At 36.0% G+C, this 21495-nt stretch overlaps 1 protein-coding gene across 1 annotated transcript in view; it reads right to left on the bottom strand.

The window, feature by feature from the left end:
• Positions 1-21495, bottom strand: part of ZNF804B (zinc finger protein 804B) — a 496855-nt gene that overhangs the window by 74377 nt on the left and 400983 nt on the right. Inside the window, exon 2 of the mRNA XM_055307513.1 lies at positions 19492-19635. Coding sequence (XP_055163488.1) covers positions 19492-19635 — 144 coding nt within the window. The remainder of the gene's footprint in view (positions 1-19491; positions 19636-21495) is intronic.

Genomic DNA, 21495 nt, shown 5'->3' with positions numbered 1-21495 from the left:
AACAATAAAGTGAATATTGTAATCAAGTGAGTCAAATGGATTTTTTTTGGTTTCTAAGTGCCAGCAAAATCTATGTTTATACTATAACTTAATTTAAAAATACTTTTTTTGCTAAAAATGCTAACCATCTTCTGGGCTTTCAGTGCTACAATCTTTTTGCTGGTGGAGGTTATGGCCCTCATGTTGATGGCTGCTAACCGATCAGGGTGATGGTTGCTGAACACTCGAGTGTCTATGGCAATTTCTTAAAATAAGATAACAGAATAGTTTCCCCTATTGACTGATTTCTTTCATGAATGATTTTTCTCTAGTATGAGATGCTGCTTGATGGCATTTGACCCCCTAGTAGGACGTCTTTCAAAATTGGGGTTGATCCTCACTAGGCCTGCCACTGCTTGATCAACTAAGTTTATGTGTTATTCAAAATCCTTTGCTGTCATTTCCCCAATCTTCACAGCATCTTCACGAGGAGTAGATTTCATCTCAACAAACTACTTTCTCTGCTCATCTGTTCAAATTTTATCATGACATTGCATGAGCTCAGTCACACCTTAGGGACTCCACTCCCATTCTAGTCATCTGGCTGTGGCCACCACAGGTTCAGCTCACTCCCTCCACTGAAGTCTTGATCTCCTCAAAGTCATGCCAGAGGGTTGGTATCAACTTCTCCCACACTCCTGTTCATGTTGAGAGTTTGACCTCTTCCCACAAATTACTGATATTCTTCATGGTGTATGGAATAGTGAATCCTTTCCAGAAGGTTTTCAATTTACTTTTCCTAGATCCATCAGAGAAATCAGTAGTTCTAGCAGCTCCCATCTTATGAAAAGTACTTCTCAAATAATAAGCCTTGAAATACAGAAAGGCTCCTTGATCCATGGGTGGATAGGTGTGTTAGCGGTTATGTCAAGAGGCAGGAAAACAACATTCATCTCACTGTCCATCTCTATCAGAGTTCTATCAGAGTTCTCGTGTCACCTGGTATATCGTCAGTGAGCAATAATCATTTGAAAGAAATCTTGTTTTCTGAGCAGTAGGACTCAACAGTGGGCTTAACCTATTCAGTAAACCATGTTGTAAGAAAGATGTGCTATCACCCAGGGTTTTTGTTCTATGTATAGATAACTGGAAAAGTAGGTTTACAATAATTCTTGAGGGTCCTAGGATTTTAGGATGGTAACTGAGCATTGGCTTTAGCTTAAAGTCACCAGCTGTATTAGCCCCTAACAAGAGAGTCAGCTTGTTCTTTGAAGTTTAGGCCAGAAATTGACCTCTCCTCCATAGTTAAAAAACGTCCTAACTGGCATCTTCTTCCAATAGAAGGCTGTATTGTCTACACTGAAAATCTGTTTATCGGAGATCTGATAACTTGTTGCAGCATATACATCAACATTTGATGCTTCACCTTACACTTTCATTTAAACAGTTAACTTTAATCACCTGAACCAAACTCTGCTAGTTTCCAACTTTTCTTCTGCAACTTCCTGACCCCCTTCACTTTTCACAGAATTGAAGAGTTAGGGCCTTGCTCTGGATTAGGCTTTGGCCTAATATTTGAGAATGTTGTGGCCATTTTGGTCTTCTATTCACACTACTAATTCTTTCTCCATATCAGCAATCAAGATGTTTGGTTTTCTCATCATTTGTGTGTTCACTGAAGTAGTACTTTTAACTTCCCTCGAGAACTTTTCCTTTGTATTCACAATTTGGCTCACTGTTTAGTGCAAGAGACCTAGCTTTCAGCTTATACTGGCTTTGAACATGCCTTCCTACTAAAGTTAATAATTTCCAGCTTTTGATTTAAAGCAAGTGAGGGATGTATGACTCTTCCTTTCACTTGAACACCTAGAGGCCATTGTAGTCTTATTAGTTGCACTACTCCAATATAGTTGTGCCTCAGGGAATAAGAGAGCCCAGAGGAGAGGGAGAGGGATGGGGAAATGGCCAATCCCTGGAACAGTAAGAATACACATAACATTTATTTATTAAGTTCACTATATAGTTGTGGTTCACGGTGCCCCAAAACAGTATGACAGTAACCTCAAAGATCACTGATCACAAGCTACCATAAGAAATATAATAATAATGGAAAATCTTGAACTATTGCAAGAATTACCAAAATCTGACACAGATACACACACATGTGTGCATATGCTGTTGGAAAAATGGCACCACTAAACTGCCCAACGCAGAGTAGTCAGAAACCTTCATTCGTAAAAAAAAAAAAAAAAAAAAAAAAAAAACAGCATCTGTGAAAGAAAATAAAGTGAAGCACAATAGAACATATTATGCCCACCTTTAATAATTCCATTTTGAGAACAAGCTCATTATATTTTTGAGGTATGTGTTTAAGACTTTATTTGGGGATATAAGTCAGAAAGCTATATTACTTGTTTTAAAATTTTTTAAATTATTTACTGAGATGACTTTACGGCTATGTCAAAGATGAGGCTACTTTTTCCCAAACAGGTATGAACTCATTTTTAACATCTCTCTGTCTAAAATTAATAGAGTCGTACTCCAGGATAAAATGTCAATGCTTTTATTCTCTGCACTGGAGTAGATACAAAACTACTTCTTATGAAAAATCCTGGCTCTGTTTTTCAAGTGTTCTTCCAACCTAGCCTTCAACAGAAACCCATCTCCACAATGAGACAGGCATACATTAGCTTTCCCTCTTTCATCATAAGAATAAAGCACAGAGGTATGTCTTTAATCTGCATATGAAGTGGTTACATTGATACTTACCAAGAAATCCTCAGATTCCTGAATGTGCAATACTTACCAAAAGAGGATTTCACTATGCATTTATTTTTTCTGCCTAGAATTACTTTGTAAATCATACAACCACATGTTCATTAGTGAAAAATCTTTTAGAAAAAAGGGATTACCAAATTTGTGAGCATAGGGTTTTTTTTTCACAATATTCTTTTATTATCCCTTTTAAAAAATATTTTATTTATTTATTTATTTATTTATTTATTTATTTATTTATTTATTTGAGAGAGAGAGAGAGAGCATGAACCGGGGGAGAGGAAGAGGGGGAGGTAGAAGCAGGGTCTCTGCTGAGCAGGAAGCCCAATGTGCAGCTCAATCCCAGGAGCTTAACTGACTAAGCCACCCATGTGTCCCCTTTATTAACCTTTTAATATCCATGGAATCAGTAGTAATGGGTGCTCTTTCAGTTTTAATATTAGTAATATGTGTCTTCTGTCTCCTTTTTTTTTAGCCTAACTAAAGTTCAATCAATTTATTGATCTTTTTCCAGAACAAGCTTTAGATTTTACTAACTTTCTCTATTGGTTTCCTGTTTATAATTTCATTGATTTCTGCTCTAATTTTTATTTCTTCTCTTCTGTTTGTTTTGGGCTTAATTTGTTCTTTTTTTCTATAGTTTCCTAGAGTAGAAGCTTAGATTATTAATTTTAAGTCTTTCTTCTCTTCTAATATAATATTCAACAATATAAAACTGTTTTGTAACTCCACTTTGGTTGCATCCCACAAATTTTGATAAATTGTATTATGTTTTCGTTTAGTTCAAAATATTTTAACATTTCTTTGCAAGACTTTCTTCTTGGACTCATATCATTTAGAAGTGTGTTGTTTAATCTCCAGTTATGTGGAGGTTTCCAACTATCTCTCCATTATTGATTTCTGGTTTAATATCATTTGGTCTGAAAACAATTTGTATGATTTCTATTTTTTAAAATTTGGATATTTTTAATGACCAGAATATGCTCCACTTAGGTGAATGCTTCACATGAGCTTAAAAAGAATGTCAACTAATCAAGTTGACTGGTGGTATTTTTCAGTTCAACTACATTCTTAATTGATTTTCTGCTTGTGGGATATGTCAATTACTAACAGAGAAGTGTTGGTCTCTTCAAGTTAGTAGCAAATTTATTTATTTCTCCTTGCTTTTCTTCCAAATTTGTCTCACAGCTTTTGATGATCTGTTGGTAGGCACATACACATAAAGTATTGTTATGTCTTCTTGATGATTTAACCTCTTTACCATTAGGTAATGCTGTTTTTATCCCTGATAATTTCCCTTGCTTTGAAGTCAGCTTTGTCTAAAATAAATATAGCTACTCCAGCTTCCTTTTGATTAATGTTAGCATAGTATATATTTCTCCATTACTTTACTTTCAAACTATATGTGTCTTTATATTTAAGGTAAGTCTTCTAAACAACATGTAATTGGGTCTCTCTTTTTTCAAAAAATGAATTCTGACAATCTGTTTTTTAATTGGGAAATTTAGACCATCTGTATTTAAAGTGATTATTGATATAGTTGGATTAACATCTGCCATGCTTGCTAATGTCTGCTATTCATTGCTCTTGTTCTTTGCTTATTTTTTGGTTTTGTCTTCCAGTTATTTCTGCCTTCACTGGTTTCAGTTGCATATTTTACAGGATTCTATTGTTTCTCCTCTCTTAGCATATCAGTTATTCTTTTCTACTCCTTTTAGCAGTGGCCCTTGATTTTCCAAAAAATTTACAACTAATCCAAGTCTTGTCTCACACAGCACTGCAGCATTTCATGGACAGTGCAAGTTATCTTATGATACAGTGTTTCCCATCCCTCCTTCCTGTTTCTTAACAGTATTGCTGGCACTATGTCTCTTATCCATAAGCTATAATCATTGAATACATCGCTGATATTATTTGGAACAAACGGTTATGTTACATCAATTAAGAACAAGAAAAATATGACTATTTTATCTTCATTATTTCCTCTCTAATGCTCTTCCCTTTTTTATGTAGATGGAGTTCCTGATATATATATATTTTTTTCTTTCTTTCTTTCTTTCTTTCTTTCTTTCTTTCTTTCTCTTTCTTTCTTTCTGTAGAATTTCTCTTAACAATTCTTTTAAGGCAGATCTACTGGTGACAAATTTCCTCAATTTTTGTTTGTCCAAGAAAGTATTCATTTATTTCCTCTTTGTCTGATTTTCTACAGTTTGAATATGATAGACATAGGTACAAATTTTTGTATTTTCTCTAAGATTCTGATTAGTGTCTCTGAGCTTCCTGTATCTGTAATTTATTGTCCATAATTAATTTTGAAAAATTCTTAGTGATGATTATTTCAGATTTTCCTTTTCTTTCTTTCTCTTTCTTTCTTTCTTTTTTTTCTTTCTTCTGAATCTGGTAATACCATTACATGGTTTTTATATCTTTTGTAATTTTCCCACAATTTTTGGATAATCTGTCTTTTTCATTATTTTTTTTTCTCTTTTCCTTTCAGTTTTAGAAGTTTTAACAGGCATCTTTTTAAGTTCACTGATTCTTTCCTTAGCTCTGTCCAATCTGCTGATAAGTCTCTCAAAGGCATTCTTCTTTTCTGCTGTAGTTTAAAAATTATTACTTTTATTTATTTTATTTTTATTTTTTAAATATTTTATTTATTTATTCATGAGAGATACAGAGAGAGAGTGAGAGAGAGCGAGAGAGAGAGAGAGAGAGGCAGAGACACAGGCAGAGGGAGAAGCAGGCTCCATGCAGGGAGCCCGATGTGGGACTCCAGCCTGGGTCTCCAGGATCAGGCCCTGGGCTGAAGGCGTCGCTAAACCGCTGAGCCACCTGGGCTGCCCTATTATTATTTTTAACATTTCCTTTGCTTCTTTATTAGTTTCCTTCCCTCTGCTTACATTACCTATCTGTTCTTGTATATTGTCTACTTTTTCCATTAAATCCATTAGCATATTAATCATATTTGTTTTAAATTTTTAGTCTGATAATGCCAACATTTCTGCCATATTTGAGTGTTATTTGAATTCTTGTTCTGTCTCTTCAAAGTGTGTTTTTTGTTATTTATTATATCTTGCAATTACTTTCTTGAAAGCCAGACATGATGTACTGGGTAGATGAAACTGAAGTAAATATGCCATTAGTGTGAGGTTTTATGTATACACAGCTAGAGATTGGGCTATTTCCTTTTCTTGAAACTATAATTTCATCAGAGGCTAAAATTTCACCTGGTGCCCATGTATTTATGTCCTCTGTTGACTTTGGGTTTTTCTACAGGCTTCTTAAATAAGATTGAAGACATGCCATTCTTTCTGTCGTATTTCTCTACCATTCTGCAGGAACCCTACTGATGTGGTGTAAGGTGTTGGCTGGAGAAAGCCAAGTGTTCTGTAGTCCTATGACTAGGTCTCAGCCTTTAGTGACCTGTTGGGCTATGACTGTCTCAAGTGCTTCTCTGGGCTGGCCTCCTCCTCCCTCACCACCCTTATTGAGACAGAAAGGGGGAGATGGGTATTTCTCTTCCCTGATGTTGGAAAACTGTTTTCTTCCTGAGGGTATGTCTTGCCAAGAAGCCTGAAATGCTTTGACACATTTTTAAATGGCTTTGTTTTTTCTTCTGCTGCCTGAAGCAGAAGGGAATTTTTTTTTCTCTCATCTTCACTTTAAGAACAAGATGGGTTTCCCAGAGGTAAAATTTATAAAAAGCCTGGTGGCCTGCTTGAGACAGCCCTCTCCTGCCAAATTTTTACCTCCAAGTTATCCACACTGAGCCTCCTGCAATTCCTCAATTATAGATTAGGTTTCCATATACTGCTACAGATGCCCTCAAAATTCCCACACTTCAGCTTTGCTAAGTTGTAATTTCCTGTATCCACCTGTCCAGTTTGGAGGAAAACAATTTGTCCTATAACCTCAGTTCTCTGGTGGGTCTAAAAAGAATTGTTGATTTTTCAGTTTGCTTAATTTTTGTCTGCTTATGTGGATGGGGGTGAGAACTTCCAAATTCTGTACATAATTCTGTAGGATGTTAGAAACTGGAAGTGTTTACTTATTTTTACATTTATAAAATACACAGAGCCTAGCATAAGTGATTTTTGAACAAATGACTGGAAGAGTGACTAATGAATGAATTACATATCTGACATAATTACATGTAAATAAGAAAGAAATAATTAATCAAAACTGATTTATACATCATGCATTACTTTCCAGGCTCTGGCCTTATCATCAACATTTGTGGAGAGAAGTTCTGGCTTGACCTACAGCTCTGCAATATTTTGGCTACTCAATTTTAATGGGTATAATTTTATCACTTATATTACCAGATTAATTTATATATTTATCATTTAAACCATCAGATTATTTTACATAATATATATGTATGTAACCCAATAATTTAATTATTAAATATTTTATTTATTTATTTATGAGACAAGGCAGACTGACTGCTGAGTGAGGACTAGCGGACATTAATCCAGCAAACTTTTGCTAGAGAAGTAAAACCGGAAAAGTAAAGGTTGGGACTTCAAATAAGAAAACCAGTTAAAGTTTACAGAAGAGCAGACAGGCCAGCATGTCCCCTAGCCTACTCTGGCAGAAAATTGAGGCTTGCTCTCTGGAGATACCGAACCAGGTAGGATTTAGACTTAGGAACATCTGATACAGCTTAGGGCTAAGCTATAAAACCATTTAAAATAAGCAGATTAAGTGAAAATTTGCATACAAGTGAGATTTCAAATTTCTTTTCTGTTCACAACTTCCAAAAGCTTCACAGATATTGACACTTGGAGGTCACTCAATGAAAAAAATATATATATTACTACCCTATCACATCATACTGAAGGTTGCCTCCCTCCAAACTCAACCCATACACGTAAACTTTCCAATCAAATTTTTGGTCCCTCAGTGATAAATGAGAATGTCAGGTAAACAGCTGAGTACTCCAAAATATTTGAGGAATGCCTCTAGTGTGTGAACTGTAGATCAAACCAAATGAGCACTTGCTTGCTCTTTCTCTGTCTCACACTATTTCCCCACAAATACACACACATACAATATGAAATAATTGTTCAGTAGGAAAACTGGAAGATGGAATTGTGCAAATATCCCAGAATGTTTACATAAACATGAAGTTACTGGAAATGGTAAGAAAAATAAGGAACTTGGAAAACTCATGCTGGAATTCTCATATCAAAATAAGAGAATTGTGGAAGAGAAGAAAGAGAGCAGATGAGGAAATTATCCCATACAGTATTTAAAAATTCCCAAAACAAATGACATGACTTTTCTAATTGAAATATTCCATGGGATGCCCGGCACAGTAATTGAAAAGTGACTCATATCAAAGCAGGTCATTGCAGGATGTTAGCATATTAAGTCTTTGGCACAGTGTGCATGGCCCTAATTCCCAGACCTGACACGTAATATTCCCTCTGGCTGGAATATTCTCCCTCAGATAAATCAATAGTTTTCTGTATGTTCTGAGTTTTACCTATTATCGCCTTTTATTTTTTAAGATTTTTATTTATTCATGAGCGACACACAGAGAGAGGCAGAGACACAGGCAGAGGGAGAAGCAGGGTCCCTGTAGGGAGCCTGATGAGGAACTCAATTCCAGGACCCTGGGATCATGCCCTGAGCTGAAGGCAGATGCTCAACCACTGAGCCACCCAGGTGCCCTATTATCGTCTTTTCATTAAGGTCTTCACCCTTAATGAAACTCTAAATTAAAATTCTATTTTCCCAGAGCATTCCCTACATGCTATACTCTTATTTTCCCCCATAGCACCTATGACTATCCAGTGCCCTATTTATTTTATTACTTCTCTCTCCCTTTTCTGTGTTCCTGCATGAACTATGATGTCAGCTCCACAAGGATGGAGATGATTGGAGAGTTTCTCACTGTATCCCCAGTATGTGGAACAGTGTCTGGCCCATAACTGGCAGTAAATAAATGTTTGTTGTGAGAAGAAATGATGGTGAGACACATCTAAAAGTTTTCAGAAAAAAATGATTAGGACTCAAAATGACATATAACTTTTCAATAGCAACATTAAAATCTGAAAACTGGTTGAAAAATAAATTAAGTATGAGAGGAGAATAAACACATTTGCATTTACTGATAGACATGGACCCCCAATTTTTAACACGTGTATAGGAAGCTGTGGAGACTAGGTTCCACAGGGAGGAGGAAATAAGATATGGGAAGTCATGAGTTCAAGGATATGAGAAATAAGCAATCTTGGAAAGAAGCAAAAGCAGTCACGGGATGATGATAAGAAGTACAATAGCTGTGCAGCAAGAATAGAGCACAGTCTAGCCCGACTAGAGCCAAAAGACAGAGGACTCTACCACACATTTCTCTAAAATAAGAAGGGGGAAGAAATCAAAACAAAATTGACCTATTGTCGCATATATCTGATGTTATTTGTTAAGACTTTGTTATTAATATGGTAGATAGTTCAGAGATAAATTAGTAATAGGCAATTGTATAAAACTGAGCAAATCTAAGAGTTAGGCAATTTCTAATTCCATGGGAAAAAAATTGTACAAGAAAGAAAACATAATCATAAAGTAATCACAGCACCTAAGAAGCTCAGACGAAAAAACAATTTATAAGTCACCACGATATAAATTTGGAGTATTGACTTAACAACACAATATAATATAAATCTTTATGGACTGAAAAGATATAAGTGAAAATGTATGAAAGCAGAACAGTATATATAATATAATCACATTTTATGTTTATGTTTTATACAAGTTTATGATTTGATGTAAATGTTTAGAGACTCCTCTAAAAAGATACGGACCAAATTGCTACCATATACTTTCACTCATTGTTCTATATGTCTGCATTCTTTAATTTTTGTGTTTTTTGTTTGGTGGTTCGTTTTTGTTTTTTTTTTTAAGATTTATTAATTTATTTTAGAGAGCAAGAGAGAGAGCTAACCAGGGAGAGGGACATAGGGAAAAAGAAAGAGAATCTTAAACAGATTCCATGCTGAGCGTGAAACGCAATATGAGGCTTGATCTCACAACCTCGAGATTACAACCTGAGTCAAAACCAAGAATCAGATGCTTAAATGACTGTACCGCTCAGGCATCCCTCTTTAATTTTTTATATAAAGTGGCATTCAGGGGCACCTGGGTGGCTCAGTCAGTTTAGCATCTGCTCCAGTCATGAAATTGGGGATCCTGGGATGGAGCCCCACATTGGGTTCCCTGCTCAGTGGGGAGTCTGCTACTCCCTCTGCCTCTGCCCCTCCCCCTGCTCCTACTCTCTCTCTCTCAAATAAATAAATATTTAAAACAATTCTTAAAAATTCAAGTATTCATTTTAATAATTAAATTTTGTGTAAAATATAGATCCAAACACAATTTTAATTTTTACATAGTAGTCCCATTTATATGTGTCATAATTTGGTCTCTCAGGGTTTTTGTTTTTTCATCTTATGTTTAGAATGCTTCTAGTATTTTTCTCTTTTAAATATCCTTATACACAAATCTTGCAATTCATTTGATTATTTTCCCAGAATACATGCCAGATGGAATTGTTGATAGAAAATTCCCATTTTAAAGCTTTTGATAAATAATCCAAACTGAACATCAAAAGACTGAAACACTTCATATCCTCACAAGGATTGACAGTGTTTATTTTCTCACATCTTGTCAACATTGGATAGTAATATTCTTTTATCATATTTGACATACTTAAAAAAAACTCTCCAAGTTTGTGTTTAGTTGATTATTAGTGATGTAGAGCATGTGTTCATGTGTTTCAAGTCACTGACAATCTTTGAATGCACTCCTCTCACTTTCTCTCCTTGTCACTGCTGTAATGGCTCTGATCTTCTCTCTTGGGCTTCTGGGCTCATATCTGATCACAGAGCCAAGTTCTCTCCTTGTGTACCATCTCTTGAACTACTTCTAGATTTATTTTTCTAAATCACAAATCTGAGCATATCATTTGCTTGCTTGAAGGCTAGTAATTTTCTACAATTAAAGTCTAAAATTCTTAAAAGGGGTACACCACATCAACATTAACATGAGCTCAAATATTTTCTAAATTATTAAAAGGGGTTTTTCATGACAATTTTTCTTCAATAATCACAAAGAACTTGGGATTAGGGGGTCCCCTCTTGTTTACAGCAACATTCACTGTCTCTACTTAAGAAGAGATTAAGGAGTGACATCACCAAGATGGCAAATAAAGGTGTTTCTAATTTCACTCCCCTTCACAAGAACAGTTAACAACTATTTAAAAACACGATACCACAAAGAGAATTCTAGGAAATGGAAGTGAATATGAAGCACCCCCCCACACACCTCAGAGACCAAGGTAGACCACACTGGAAGGGAAAGAGAAGCAGCTACACCTTGACCATATGTCTCTCCCCCAGGCCAGTGAAGTACCAAGTGGAGAGATCTCCCCTGAGTCTCTGGATCCTTCAGAGGGGAAAAAAGAGAATCTAGAGGCGGACAACCACCATCCACAGCATTTTTCATCACTTGTGAGAGCCCCAACTCTGATCTGGCCCTACAGGTACTACAGGGGAATCTGTGGTCTCAGCTATTGGGAATGTGCCTGTGAAGAAAATGAGAAGGGGCTTGCAACAACCAGCACAGAAATCTTGGTGGACTGAGTTGATATGGCAAAGGAGTAACCCAAACCAGGGGCTATCCTCATTTGCAGAAGCAGATCAGTGGTATACTCTGGCCAGGGAATTCTGTGGAGTGCTAGTCTCCCTGATTTGGATCCTCAAAAGGAGGAGTTTTGCTGGTCCTAGAGCCTAGTTTGCTCAATCCAAGCAGGGAGCTGAGTCATAGCCCTACCGTTTGTGGAGAGTGATTCCAGGCTACATCTGACCCCAATGGCTGGCTGTTAACTCCTGGATGCTGTGCAGCCCAGAGGTGCTTGAGCAGAGGTGCATGGACAGAATGGATTACCCTCAGATAAAGCCAGTACAGGGCATAGAGGGTTTCTGTGCAACACAAAGTCAGAGGAATTTTTTCATAGCTACGGCTAAGGTTAGCCCAAACTTGTTCAAGAAATTGAGAGTTGCCTGGAGCACCCCTTCCCCGCCACCCAGACAAGGGAGCTGAGACACAATTCTACCTGCTAGAAGAAAACAGGAGTAAAGCTCCTTGACGTGGCTTTTGGCAATGATTTCTTTGCTATGACACTGAAAACACAAGCAGCAAAATAAAATTAAACAAGTGGGACTAAATGAAACCAAAATACTTCTGCACAGCAAAAGAAACCACCAACAAACTGAAAAGAATGGGAATGGGAAAAAATATTTGCAAACTATGTCTCTGATAAACAGTTAATATCCACAATATATAAGGAAGTCATACAACTCAAGAGCAAAAGAGCCCAAGTAAATCAATTAAAAAATGGGCCACAAACCTGAACAGACCTTTTTCCAAAGAATGTATATAAAAGGTCAATAGTACAAAATAAAGATACTCAGCATTCCTAGACCTTAGAGATGCAGATTAAAACCACAATAAGATACCATCTTATGCCTGTTAAAATGTCCATCATCAAAAAGACAAGAGTTAATAAATGCTGGTGTAGATCTGGAGAAAAGAGAACCTGTGTGCACAGTTGGTGGAACTGTAAACTGTTATAGCCACTAAAGAAAATAATGTGAAGGATCCTCAAAAATTAAAAATAGAAGTACCATACGATACAATAATTCCATTTCTGGCAATAATACATTCAAAAAACACAAAAACTCAAAAGATAACTGCACCTCTATGTTCATAGAATCATTATTTGCAATAACCAAGACATAGATACAACTTAAATATCTATGGGCATTAAACAATAGAATAGTATCCAGCCACAAAAATGAGAAAATCCTACCACTTGTGATGTGGATGAGTAAAGGTATATACTAGGTGAAATAAGTCAGAAAGAGACAAAATTGTAGGGTGTCACTTGAATATTAAGTCTTAAAAACAAACAAACAAAATAACCTTATAGAAAAAGGTATCAGAGTTGTGGTTACCAAATGTGGAGTGGAGGGAGGGGGGATTGGAGGAAGATGGTCAAAAGGTACAAAATTCCAGTTATAAGATAAATAATTACTAGAAATGTAATGTACATAATAACTATAGCTAACATTGCTATAGGATGCACAGAAAAGTTGTTAAGAGAGTAAATCCTAGGAGTTCTCATCATAAAGAGAATTTTTTTCTTTTATAATTATTTCACAATATATGTAAATCAAACCATCATGCTATACACTTTAAATCTACACATTAATATATGTCGTTATTTCTCAATAACACTAGTAAGTAATTAATCAATGGTGGATGAATATACTGACGTAAGACAGAGTAGCACGGTCACTTATAGAAACTTACTTCTTTGGTTACTTATTCTTTTAAAAAGTATTCATGGAGTCATTACTATGTGCCAGACATAGCTCTACACTTTACAGAGACAGGGATACATGACCAATAGAACTGATAGTACCCTGTTACTCTCCTTGTGGAACTAATGGCAAGAAAGAGGGGAGAGGATAAAAACAAATCAAAAAGAAAAAAAACCTGTTTTTACAGAGTAATAAGCAATGGTGTGCTGATATACCAACACTCTGGAAAAAATCAAACAAAACCTAACATGTCCTGTTTATAGTGCTTGTGGATGTCCCACCACAAACCATGGTTGATTTCAAGCTACTGATGGTTTAAGAAGCAGTTCACAGAATTCTTATATATTGAACAAATGGCTCTGGAGAGCCAGCATAAGCGGAGTCTGCCCACCACTGGTAGTGAGATTTGGAGAAATGACAACTGTCCACTTGAGGTAGAGCAGAAAGGAGAGATCCCCCAGAGAAGGTGACACTGAGCTACCCCACAAATGAAGAGAAGAGCCAAAAAGTTGAGTGTCAGATGGCAGAACATTACAGAGAGATCTCTGTAATGCCTTACAGCAAGAAAGCACTTGGCACATGTGAGATACAGAAAGAGCCAGAATATAGATTTTTAATTTATTTTTCAGTCAGGAGACAACCTTAAGATCAAAAAGCCTCTTAGCCAGGGTGACAGCAGTATTTCAGGAGAGCTAAATTAGGAGTCAGAAGCTAAGATTAGCTTTGGGTCATTTGTCCTTTTTTTTGCAAATGAAAGTTCCAATTTCTGCTGAGTGATCCCAGGGGGTGGGGGTGGGGGCAGTGAGGAATATACATATACTAGAAAGCTGGGTTTATAGAACGCAAAATGTAAACAGAGATAAATAGTATTTTATTATACCAACGTATATGTTTCTGAGAATTTCCGTTTCAGATACCTGAGTTTACACTTCTTCAATCTTGCTGACCCTACAAACTCACTAGACCTTGAAGTTTTGTTGTCACATTAAGAGGACTGGTAACTGAAACATACTATGCTGAAATATATTATCAGGCTAATTTGGGCAGTATCTGGAGAAAATATAAATCAAATTGTAGAAACCAAGCATGGGGTAATTGGATTGAATTTGTTTAGCAGTTTTGGATGTCTTTTCCTCTTGGAGACAAGACTGCAAAGATGATTCTGTTCTGTTCTTTTATCCTGAGCAGGTAGGTTTGGGGAGAATCCAAAACAATATTTTAAGAATAAATCAGTTGGAGTTCAAATTCAGGTTTGACAAGTGAACAGCTCCTCCAGAGTGAAAACAAATCCAATTGTGAAGCAAACGAAGATTAGGAGGATTAAATGTCACATGTGGAGGATCTAAAAGTGGATTTGTTTTTTATTATTGAAGATATTTTTATGGGTTATTTGTATGGGGATCAGGCTCCTTTGTTTTTTCTAAGTTGAGATGAGCCAGGATGTCTCTGGGGCAGGAGAGATTTTTGCTGCCTGTGAGGATGTGTGGTTTTCATTTCAATATTATACACTATGACTCACCATCTTGAGAAAGGAATTATGACTTGTAGATAGTCTCACAAGGAGTTGTTATTAGCATGTTAGCTTTGTTAATAGTTATACTGCTGTCTTCATCCAAGTGACTGTAATTTGTATTACAAATTCAAATTGCTTCAGTAGTAATGCTCAACATTTACACGGAATTATAAGTAGTTCAAAGCAATAGCTAAAACAATTGAGTTATTCCCAAAAACATGAGTTATGCAGAGAATTGGGTTGTCAAAGCTAGAAATTAATTTTTTTCCTTGTTGAATAAATATAAAAAATTCAGCCTTTTTTACTGATAAGCTACCTTTCCTACCAATAATACCTAAGAAAAAATGTTTTAATTTTATTTATCAAATTATAGAAAAATAATATTAAATACCCAATGAAATTAATTTAAAGCTATGAATCTCAGACTATTTTACTTTATTCTTTAAAGATATGTATTGACTTACTTCTCTAGAATTACAATATATCTCTGGAATAATATAATCTTTGTAATAAAATAACACATGATACTGCTATTTAGATACAAGACAATACAAAAGCTTTAGAAATCACTTATTAAACTGAAGGATTCTAAATAATTATAAGAATTCAGATTTCCTCATTTCCTCAGTTCCAATTCCAGTTCTGTTAATGAATAGCAGGACTAATTTTATGTGAATTTAGAATCACTTTGAAGTATGCCGAAAAGACCATCTTGGAAGTTCAACAGAAGAGGCCAGATATTTTGTCTGAACCCACATGGAAAATAAAATTATAGAAGCTATTCATATTACTCAGGCCAAGAAATACTCTCAGCCAAATCTCACCACTATCATTATAATCATCATCACAATCAAGAAGAGCCCTTACTGAAGCAAGAACCAAATAGACATATTTAGCTTTGGAATTTGGGGGGAAAAAAGACTTGCATGTTTTACTTTAGTGCATACTTCCTTTTTCTGTATATAAAATTCAGTTTCATTTAAAAGGGAAATTGTAAACTCAGCTTCATTTAAAATTCAAGTTATTGTCAAAATTTTGGGCTAAAAAGAAATCTTTAGATAAAAGTATTTCAACATTACCCAAGAAAGCAGTCTTCCAAGATCTACAGCAAATTTAATTATTCCATTGTTTTCCAAAGTGGGCAGCTTGGACAACATTCTGCACAGTGTTAATAGGTTTTGATCAAAGGGAATCTAGGAAATGCTGTTAAATCAGCTTATTATGAGATTTCAGCTCTTTGAATATCCAGATATAAATTGTCAATCTATGTGTTAAATACGCAGGAGTATATGTTGAAATACAGCCACGAGATGGGAGGGCATCCCAGGCAGAGGGAAGATTATGAGCCAAAATGAGCAGGTGGAAAAGCATAAGGCATCTTTTGAGAAACTGTAGGGAAATTCTGGAGTTGCAGGAGATAAATCTGGAAATGGAAGCAAGAGCCAGACCGTGGACATTTTGAATTGACAGACTAAGTAGCTCAGACTCTTGAAAAGGCAGTCATCACCCATTGACTGTGGTAGTTTAAGATTAATTTGGCCATAAATGGATAGCCTGGTTTGGAGGAGGGAAAATACTGGAGGTGGGGAGTCCAGTTCAAAGGCCCTAGCAGATTCAAGAGTGAGATTAAACATGAATGGTGGAAAGAGATTGCAAAGTGAAGAATAAGAGCAAGATCTATTGAAAAGAAGAATGAGAGAAATGAGATACAGTTTCAAAGAGTTTTAGAGAGCTCCTCAGGATAGTGACGGTGACTATAGTAGCCATAGTGAATCTTTTGCAGTGTCTCTGTGTATTGGTCATGCTTTATAACTGCCACATGTCCTAATACAGGTTTTCTTTTTTTTAAAGATTTTATTTATTTATCTGAGAGAGAGTGTGAGCAAGAGAAAGAGAGCACAAGCTGGGGAAGAGTCAGAGGAAGAGGGAGAGGCATACTGCTTATTGAGTAGGGATCCTGAAAGGAGTCTTGATCTTAGGACCCTGGGAACATGACCTGAGCCGACAGGCAGATGCCTAACTGACTGAACCACCCAGATGCCCTGGATAGAGGTTTTCTATCGGACAGGATCAACCATTCTTAACTACATGGTTAATTTCAATTCATTCTTTAGGAATCCAGCTCACCTCTCATCTTTTCTTTCTTAAATCAGTTTTATATGTTTTCTTGGTATCTTAACTATATTATTTCTAGAACACTTAAATCAATGTATTTTGAAGAAGGATTGAGGAAAGGTTGCTTTTTCATCATGTTGGGAAGCCAGTGGAAATAAGACTGAAGAAACTAATAAAAAGGGAAATGGATCAGTCGGGTTTCAGAGTACCAGGGAGGCTGTAGCATGCCGATTGGCTGTGCAGAATTCATCCTCTTCCTAGTCCAAATACTTTGGACGGTTTTGAAAAGATGCCCAGGCTCTCTTATTTCCTCGCCTTAGATTCTTGTGTTTCCACAATCAGAGATGCCATCCCATCTTCACCCTGTTTTAACATCTGCTTATGCATGTTTAAAGCATAGATCAAGTGTAGCTACCCCATGAAAACCTTCTCTGGTTACTTGTTTCTCTAAATTTCCAGTATCTATAGATAAAGTATCTATATATACCATCTACACTATCTGTATACTATATATGATAGAGAGATAGATGATAGATGATAGATAGATAGAGATAGAGAGATACTGGGGATAATATATGATATGTGTGTGTATAGCTTATCTATACTATATATATATATAGATAGATCCTGGAGATATATATAGATATAGATATATAATATACAGCCTAAAGACCACCTACATAAAATCCTCAGGGAGTGATGCTTATGGGGAATTTCTCTTTATACACATTTTCATCTAGTTGAAATGGCGAAAGGATGATAGAATTAGAATAATCATTTTACAACTCCAAATGAAGTAAGGGATTTAAACAAATGATCATCTATGGCTACAAAACCATTTGTGGAAAAACATAAGTGATATACTTAATGATGGATGGATCAAACTGGTGGCATCTAAACCCATTTCTCAAACAGTCATAAAAATAGAGACAACCAGATATCATATGCCTCTTTATGGAAGGATACAATATGCCTTGTGATATATTTTTGCCAAGAAAAAAATATGAACTGGAATTTGTTCAGCTCCGTGTAACAGTCAGTTTAAAAGAAAGAAGACAGGGGAAAAAAAGGACAGCACTGGCTTGCATTCAGCAAAATCCTGAATATGTCCAGTTCTTTCAGCAGATAAATTGCAAGAGGTCAAATGTAAAGAAGGAATGATAAACCTACAGTCTAAATATATATTTAGAAAAACTTCAAAAGACATGTCAACCAAAAGTATGGATGTTTGTGGATCCTGATTTCAAAAAACCTAAACTTAAAAATCATTTATGAGACAACTAAAGAAACAAGATCACTAACTGGTATTAAGATACAACTGATACTTTTTAGGATGGTAATGGCCATGTTGTGTAAGCACTGTTCTCCATCTTGAAATACTTTCAGATGTAATATGACATCTGGAATTTGCTTCAAAATCATATATGGTGGTGGTGGGTGGGGGTCGATGAGGGGTGGTAGTAGAAAGGAAATGAGGTCAGAGCTGGAGTTAGGTGCACAACTAGCCACATAGTTTAGTTTTAAATATTTTTGAAAATCTCCATTTTATATCATTTTAAAATGCAAGTTCCTGGGGCCAACTCAGAACTGCTGAATTACAATACTCGAAGGAGAGTCTGGGAATCTGCATTATTAAGTTCCAAAGTGATTATGATGCACACTAAGATTTGGGAATCACAGTTCTAAAACAGTTTATCCCATGTTTTTTGCTCTTGTCTGAGAAATACAGTCAAGTATAGATACATGCCACATCTTCAAAGATAAAAATTGATGCCTTCCATCTCTCAAGGCCAAATATTTTGGATGTGCTCAGTAAATACTGGCAATGTTAGTCAAAATATTTATTGTTGTTTACTCTGAATAAATATTTTAGGTCTAGATTACACAAGTCTTACCCACAGATTCCAAGATATCAGGTCCATTTGGCATCAGGAAAATGTACCTCCTCACAGCTGTCAGCAATAATCCTCTGGCCAAGTGGGATTTCTTTCTTAGTATTTAACACTCCCAATTCCTAAATGGCCAATATCTCCAAGCCTCATGCAACAAAGATAAAATCTAACAGGATAAGAATAACAGCCTCCTCTTTCACGGAGAGATGGAAATAGAGAATATTAGCAGCCGTGTATAGAATATCTAAACTGATAATGTATATATATGACCTTTGAAGAAAAAGAAATGCAACGTTCCTATCTGAATTACCTCTCAATTTAACTGCCGGAGTTTTTGGTTGTTTTTTCATTTGCAGGGCTTCATCTGTTAGGTAACCACTTTAACTCTTATAAGAGGGTATTCTTTGGAGAATACAACCTTTTATTAAGAATTATTTTCCCCACAGTCCTAGGATTTGCTAAACCCCAGAAATTTTGAAAGAACCTTATAATAGATTCTGTCCAGTGTTCTGGTTCTGCTGCTGACTAGTTAGGTGGTTTTAAATACGACATATTTTTACTGGGTTCTGGTTTCCCCGTATGTATAATTATCAAATAAATATCAGTTTACTTTTAGATAATCTTTAAGTTCACCTACAGTTTTATGATACTTCTAGGAAAAAAATATTTCACCTGGCATTTAAACAGAAAAAAAACTTTCCAGAGAAATAAATAAATAAAATGGTTTCACCTCAGTATCTTAGATGACAATAAATAAAGCCAAATGCATACATTCTCTTCTGAAGGTATAAATCTAGGAATGAGAAGAACTTTTCTCATTTTGGCTTACCTGCTTATGAGCATGATCATAAGAATTAATATGATTGTCAAACTCCTGGTGCTTGTGATACTGCTTGTCACATAATTCACAGTAAAAGTTTGCCTTTACATCTTCCAGGGCCTTTGCTGTGGACTTCTCCTTTTCTGGAAAATCCTTTAAAGAAGGAAGAAATGTTGGTTATATTTCCCTCTAATAGCATAACTAGATCTCATATTAATCAAGTTGTTATTTAATTTTACTATGACTGAAAGAATATGGTGAGGCTCATTATTTTTTTGGAAATTCATGGCACTATGGATATCACTTTCAGCACCACCTTATTCCTAACTTATCAACAAACACATAATGAACTCTCGAAGAAGAAGCCCACAACTGGAGTCCCTAGATGGCTCAGTTGGTTAAGCAACTGACTCTTGGTTTCAGCTTAGGTCATAATCTCATGGTCATGGGTTCAAGTCCCATGTGGGGCTCCCTGCTCAGTGGAAAGAATGCTTAAAGAGACTCTCCCTCTGCTCCTCCCCCAACTCACATGCTTATGCTCTCTCCCTCTTTCTCTCTCTAAAATAAATAAATAAATCTTAAAAAAAGAAGAAGAAGAAGCCCACTACTGCAGTCTGGTCATTCTCTTGCTTGCCATCCATTTTCAGGTTGTGGTTCCACTGACTCAGCCCCATTTCCTCTGCCAATCCAATGATCAATCTCAAACACAAACCTCCACTGTCTCCTTGAAGCACCCATTACTACAAGATCTCTTTACTATAATTAATTGAGACATTGATTACATTCTATTATATCCTTCATCTAGTGCTTCCTGTATTTTAGCCTCACTGAAATTGGCAGTGTTGGACTTACTATTCCCAGCACATAATGCCTATTCCCACCTTGTTAAACTGGAGAACTCCTACTCCTTTCCCAACACCCAGCTCTTTGTCCCCTCTGGAATGCGTTCCCATGACTTTATCAGCAAGACAAAGCCTGCATTTCATTGCTTGCTACCAAACACATCTATGACCATTCCTAAGCATTTCTTCCGACATTTCTGTATATTTCTGTGTTTCCCACAATGCCATGTTCAGTCAACTGATCTAACTACTTCATACAGTCTCTGTGGGTGACCTTCATTCACTCTATAGCTAGGGCCTTATTTATCTGTAGTCTCTAACTCCAAGATAAGCTTCTTCTACAAGCATCAGTATGTGCTAGACACAGACAATGGGTTTGCCACATGTTTTTCAAAACTATTACCCTAGCTCCCTTGTTAATAAACAGCTGTGCTTTACCACCCCCCTTAAGGCTAATCCTCTTAATGTACCATGCAAACACTTTCCTACCTAATCAGTGTCATATTGTATCAAGCCATGCTCCCATATTACCCCCTTTAATTCTATCACCAGACATGTCACATATATTAAATGATCTGTTTTCATGTCTAAGCTCATAAATCCTTTGAGGGCAGGAACTATTTTATTCAGTTTTGTGTACACAATGCCAAACATATTGTCTAGCCCAGAGTTACCTATTTAATATGTATTACATAAAATAATGGATAATGGTGGCTTGTATGTTCATGCCTCCCATCATTCTGCAAGTTTCTCATTATCCCAGTGCCTAAATAAATGAATGACTGGCATATAGATGATATCAATTAAATATGCATAAAGAATGAATGGACAAAATAAAGGATGGATTTTAGTCCTATTTCTCTAAAATGACTAATCCTCTATAGAAAGAAATCAGACCATAAACCTAAATCACTGGGCCATTGCTAACCAGATAAGAAAGCAAGCCAGGGAATATAGGCAGAATATCAAAGGTTTGGGTGAAATGATGGAGCAATAAATTTGGACATGGGCACATAATGATTCAAACTCAAATATAAGATGCTAATACACATGGCACAAAAGCAGGAAGGACATGAATACCATTAGCAAACAACAAAACTAGACCAAATATCTAGATTGCTTATCTGAAAGAATTAAAGTAGGAATCTGGTTATATTATAGACTGATGGGG

Source organism: Nyctereutes procyonoides, unplaced genomic scaffold (genome assembly GCF_905146905.1).
Source record: "Nyctereutes procyonoides isolate TBG_1078 unplaced genomic scaffold, NYPRO_anot_genome, whole genome shotgun sequence".
In the NCBI taxonomy this organism is placed as follows: domain Eukaryota; kingdom Metazoa; phylum Chordata; class Mammalia; order Carnivora; family Canidae; genus Nyctereutes; species Nyctereutes procyonoides.
The sequence above is the reverse complement of the archived record's forward strand: the minus strand, read 5'-3'. Positions and strand labels throughout refer to the sequence as shown.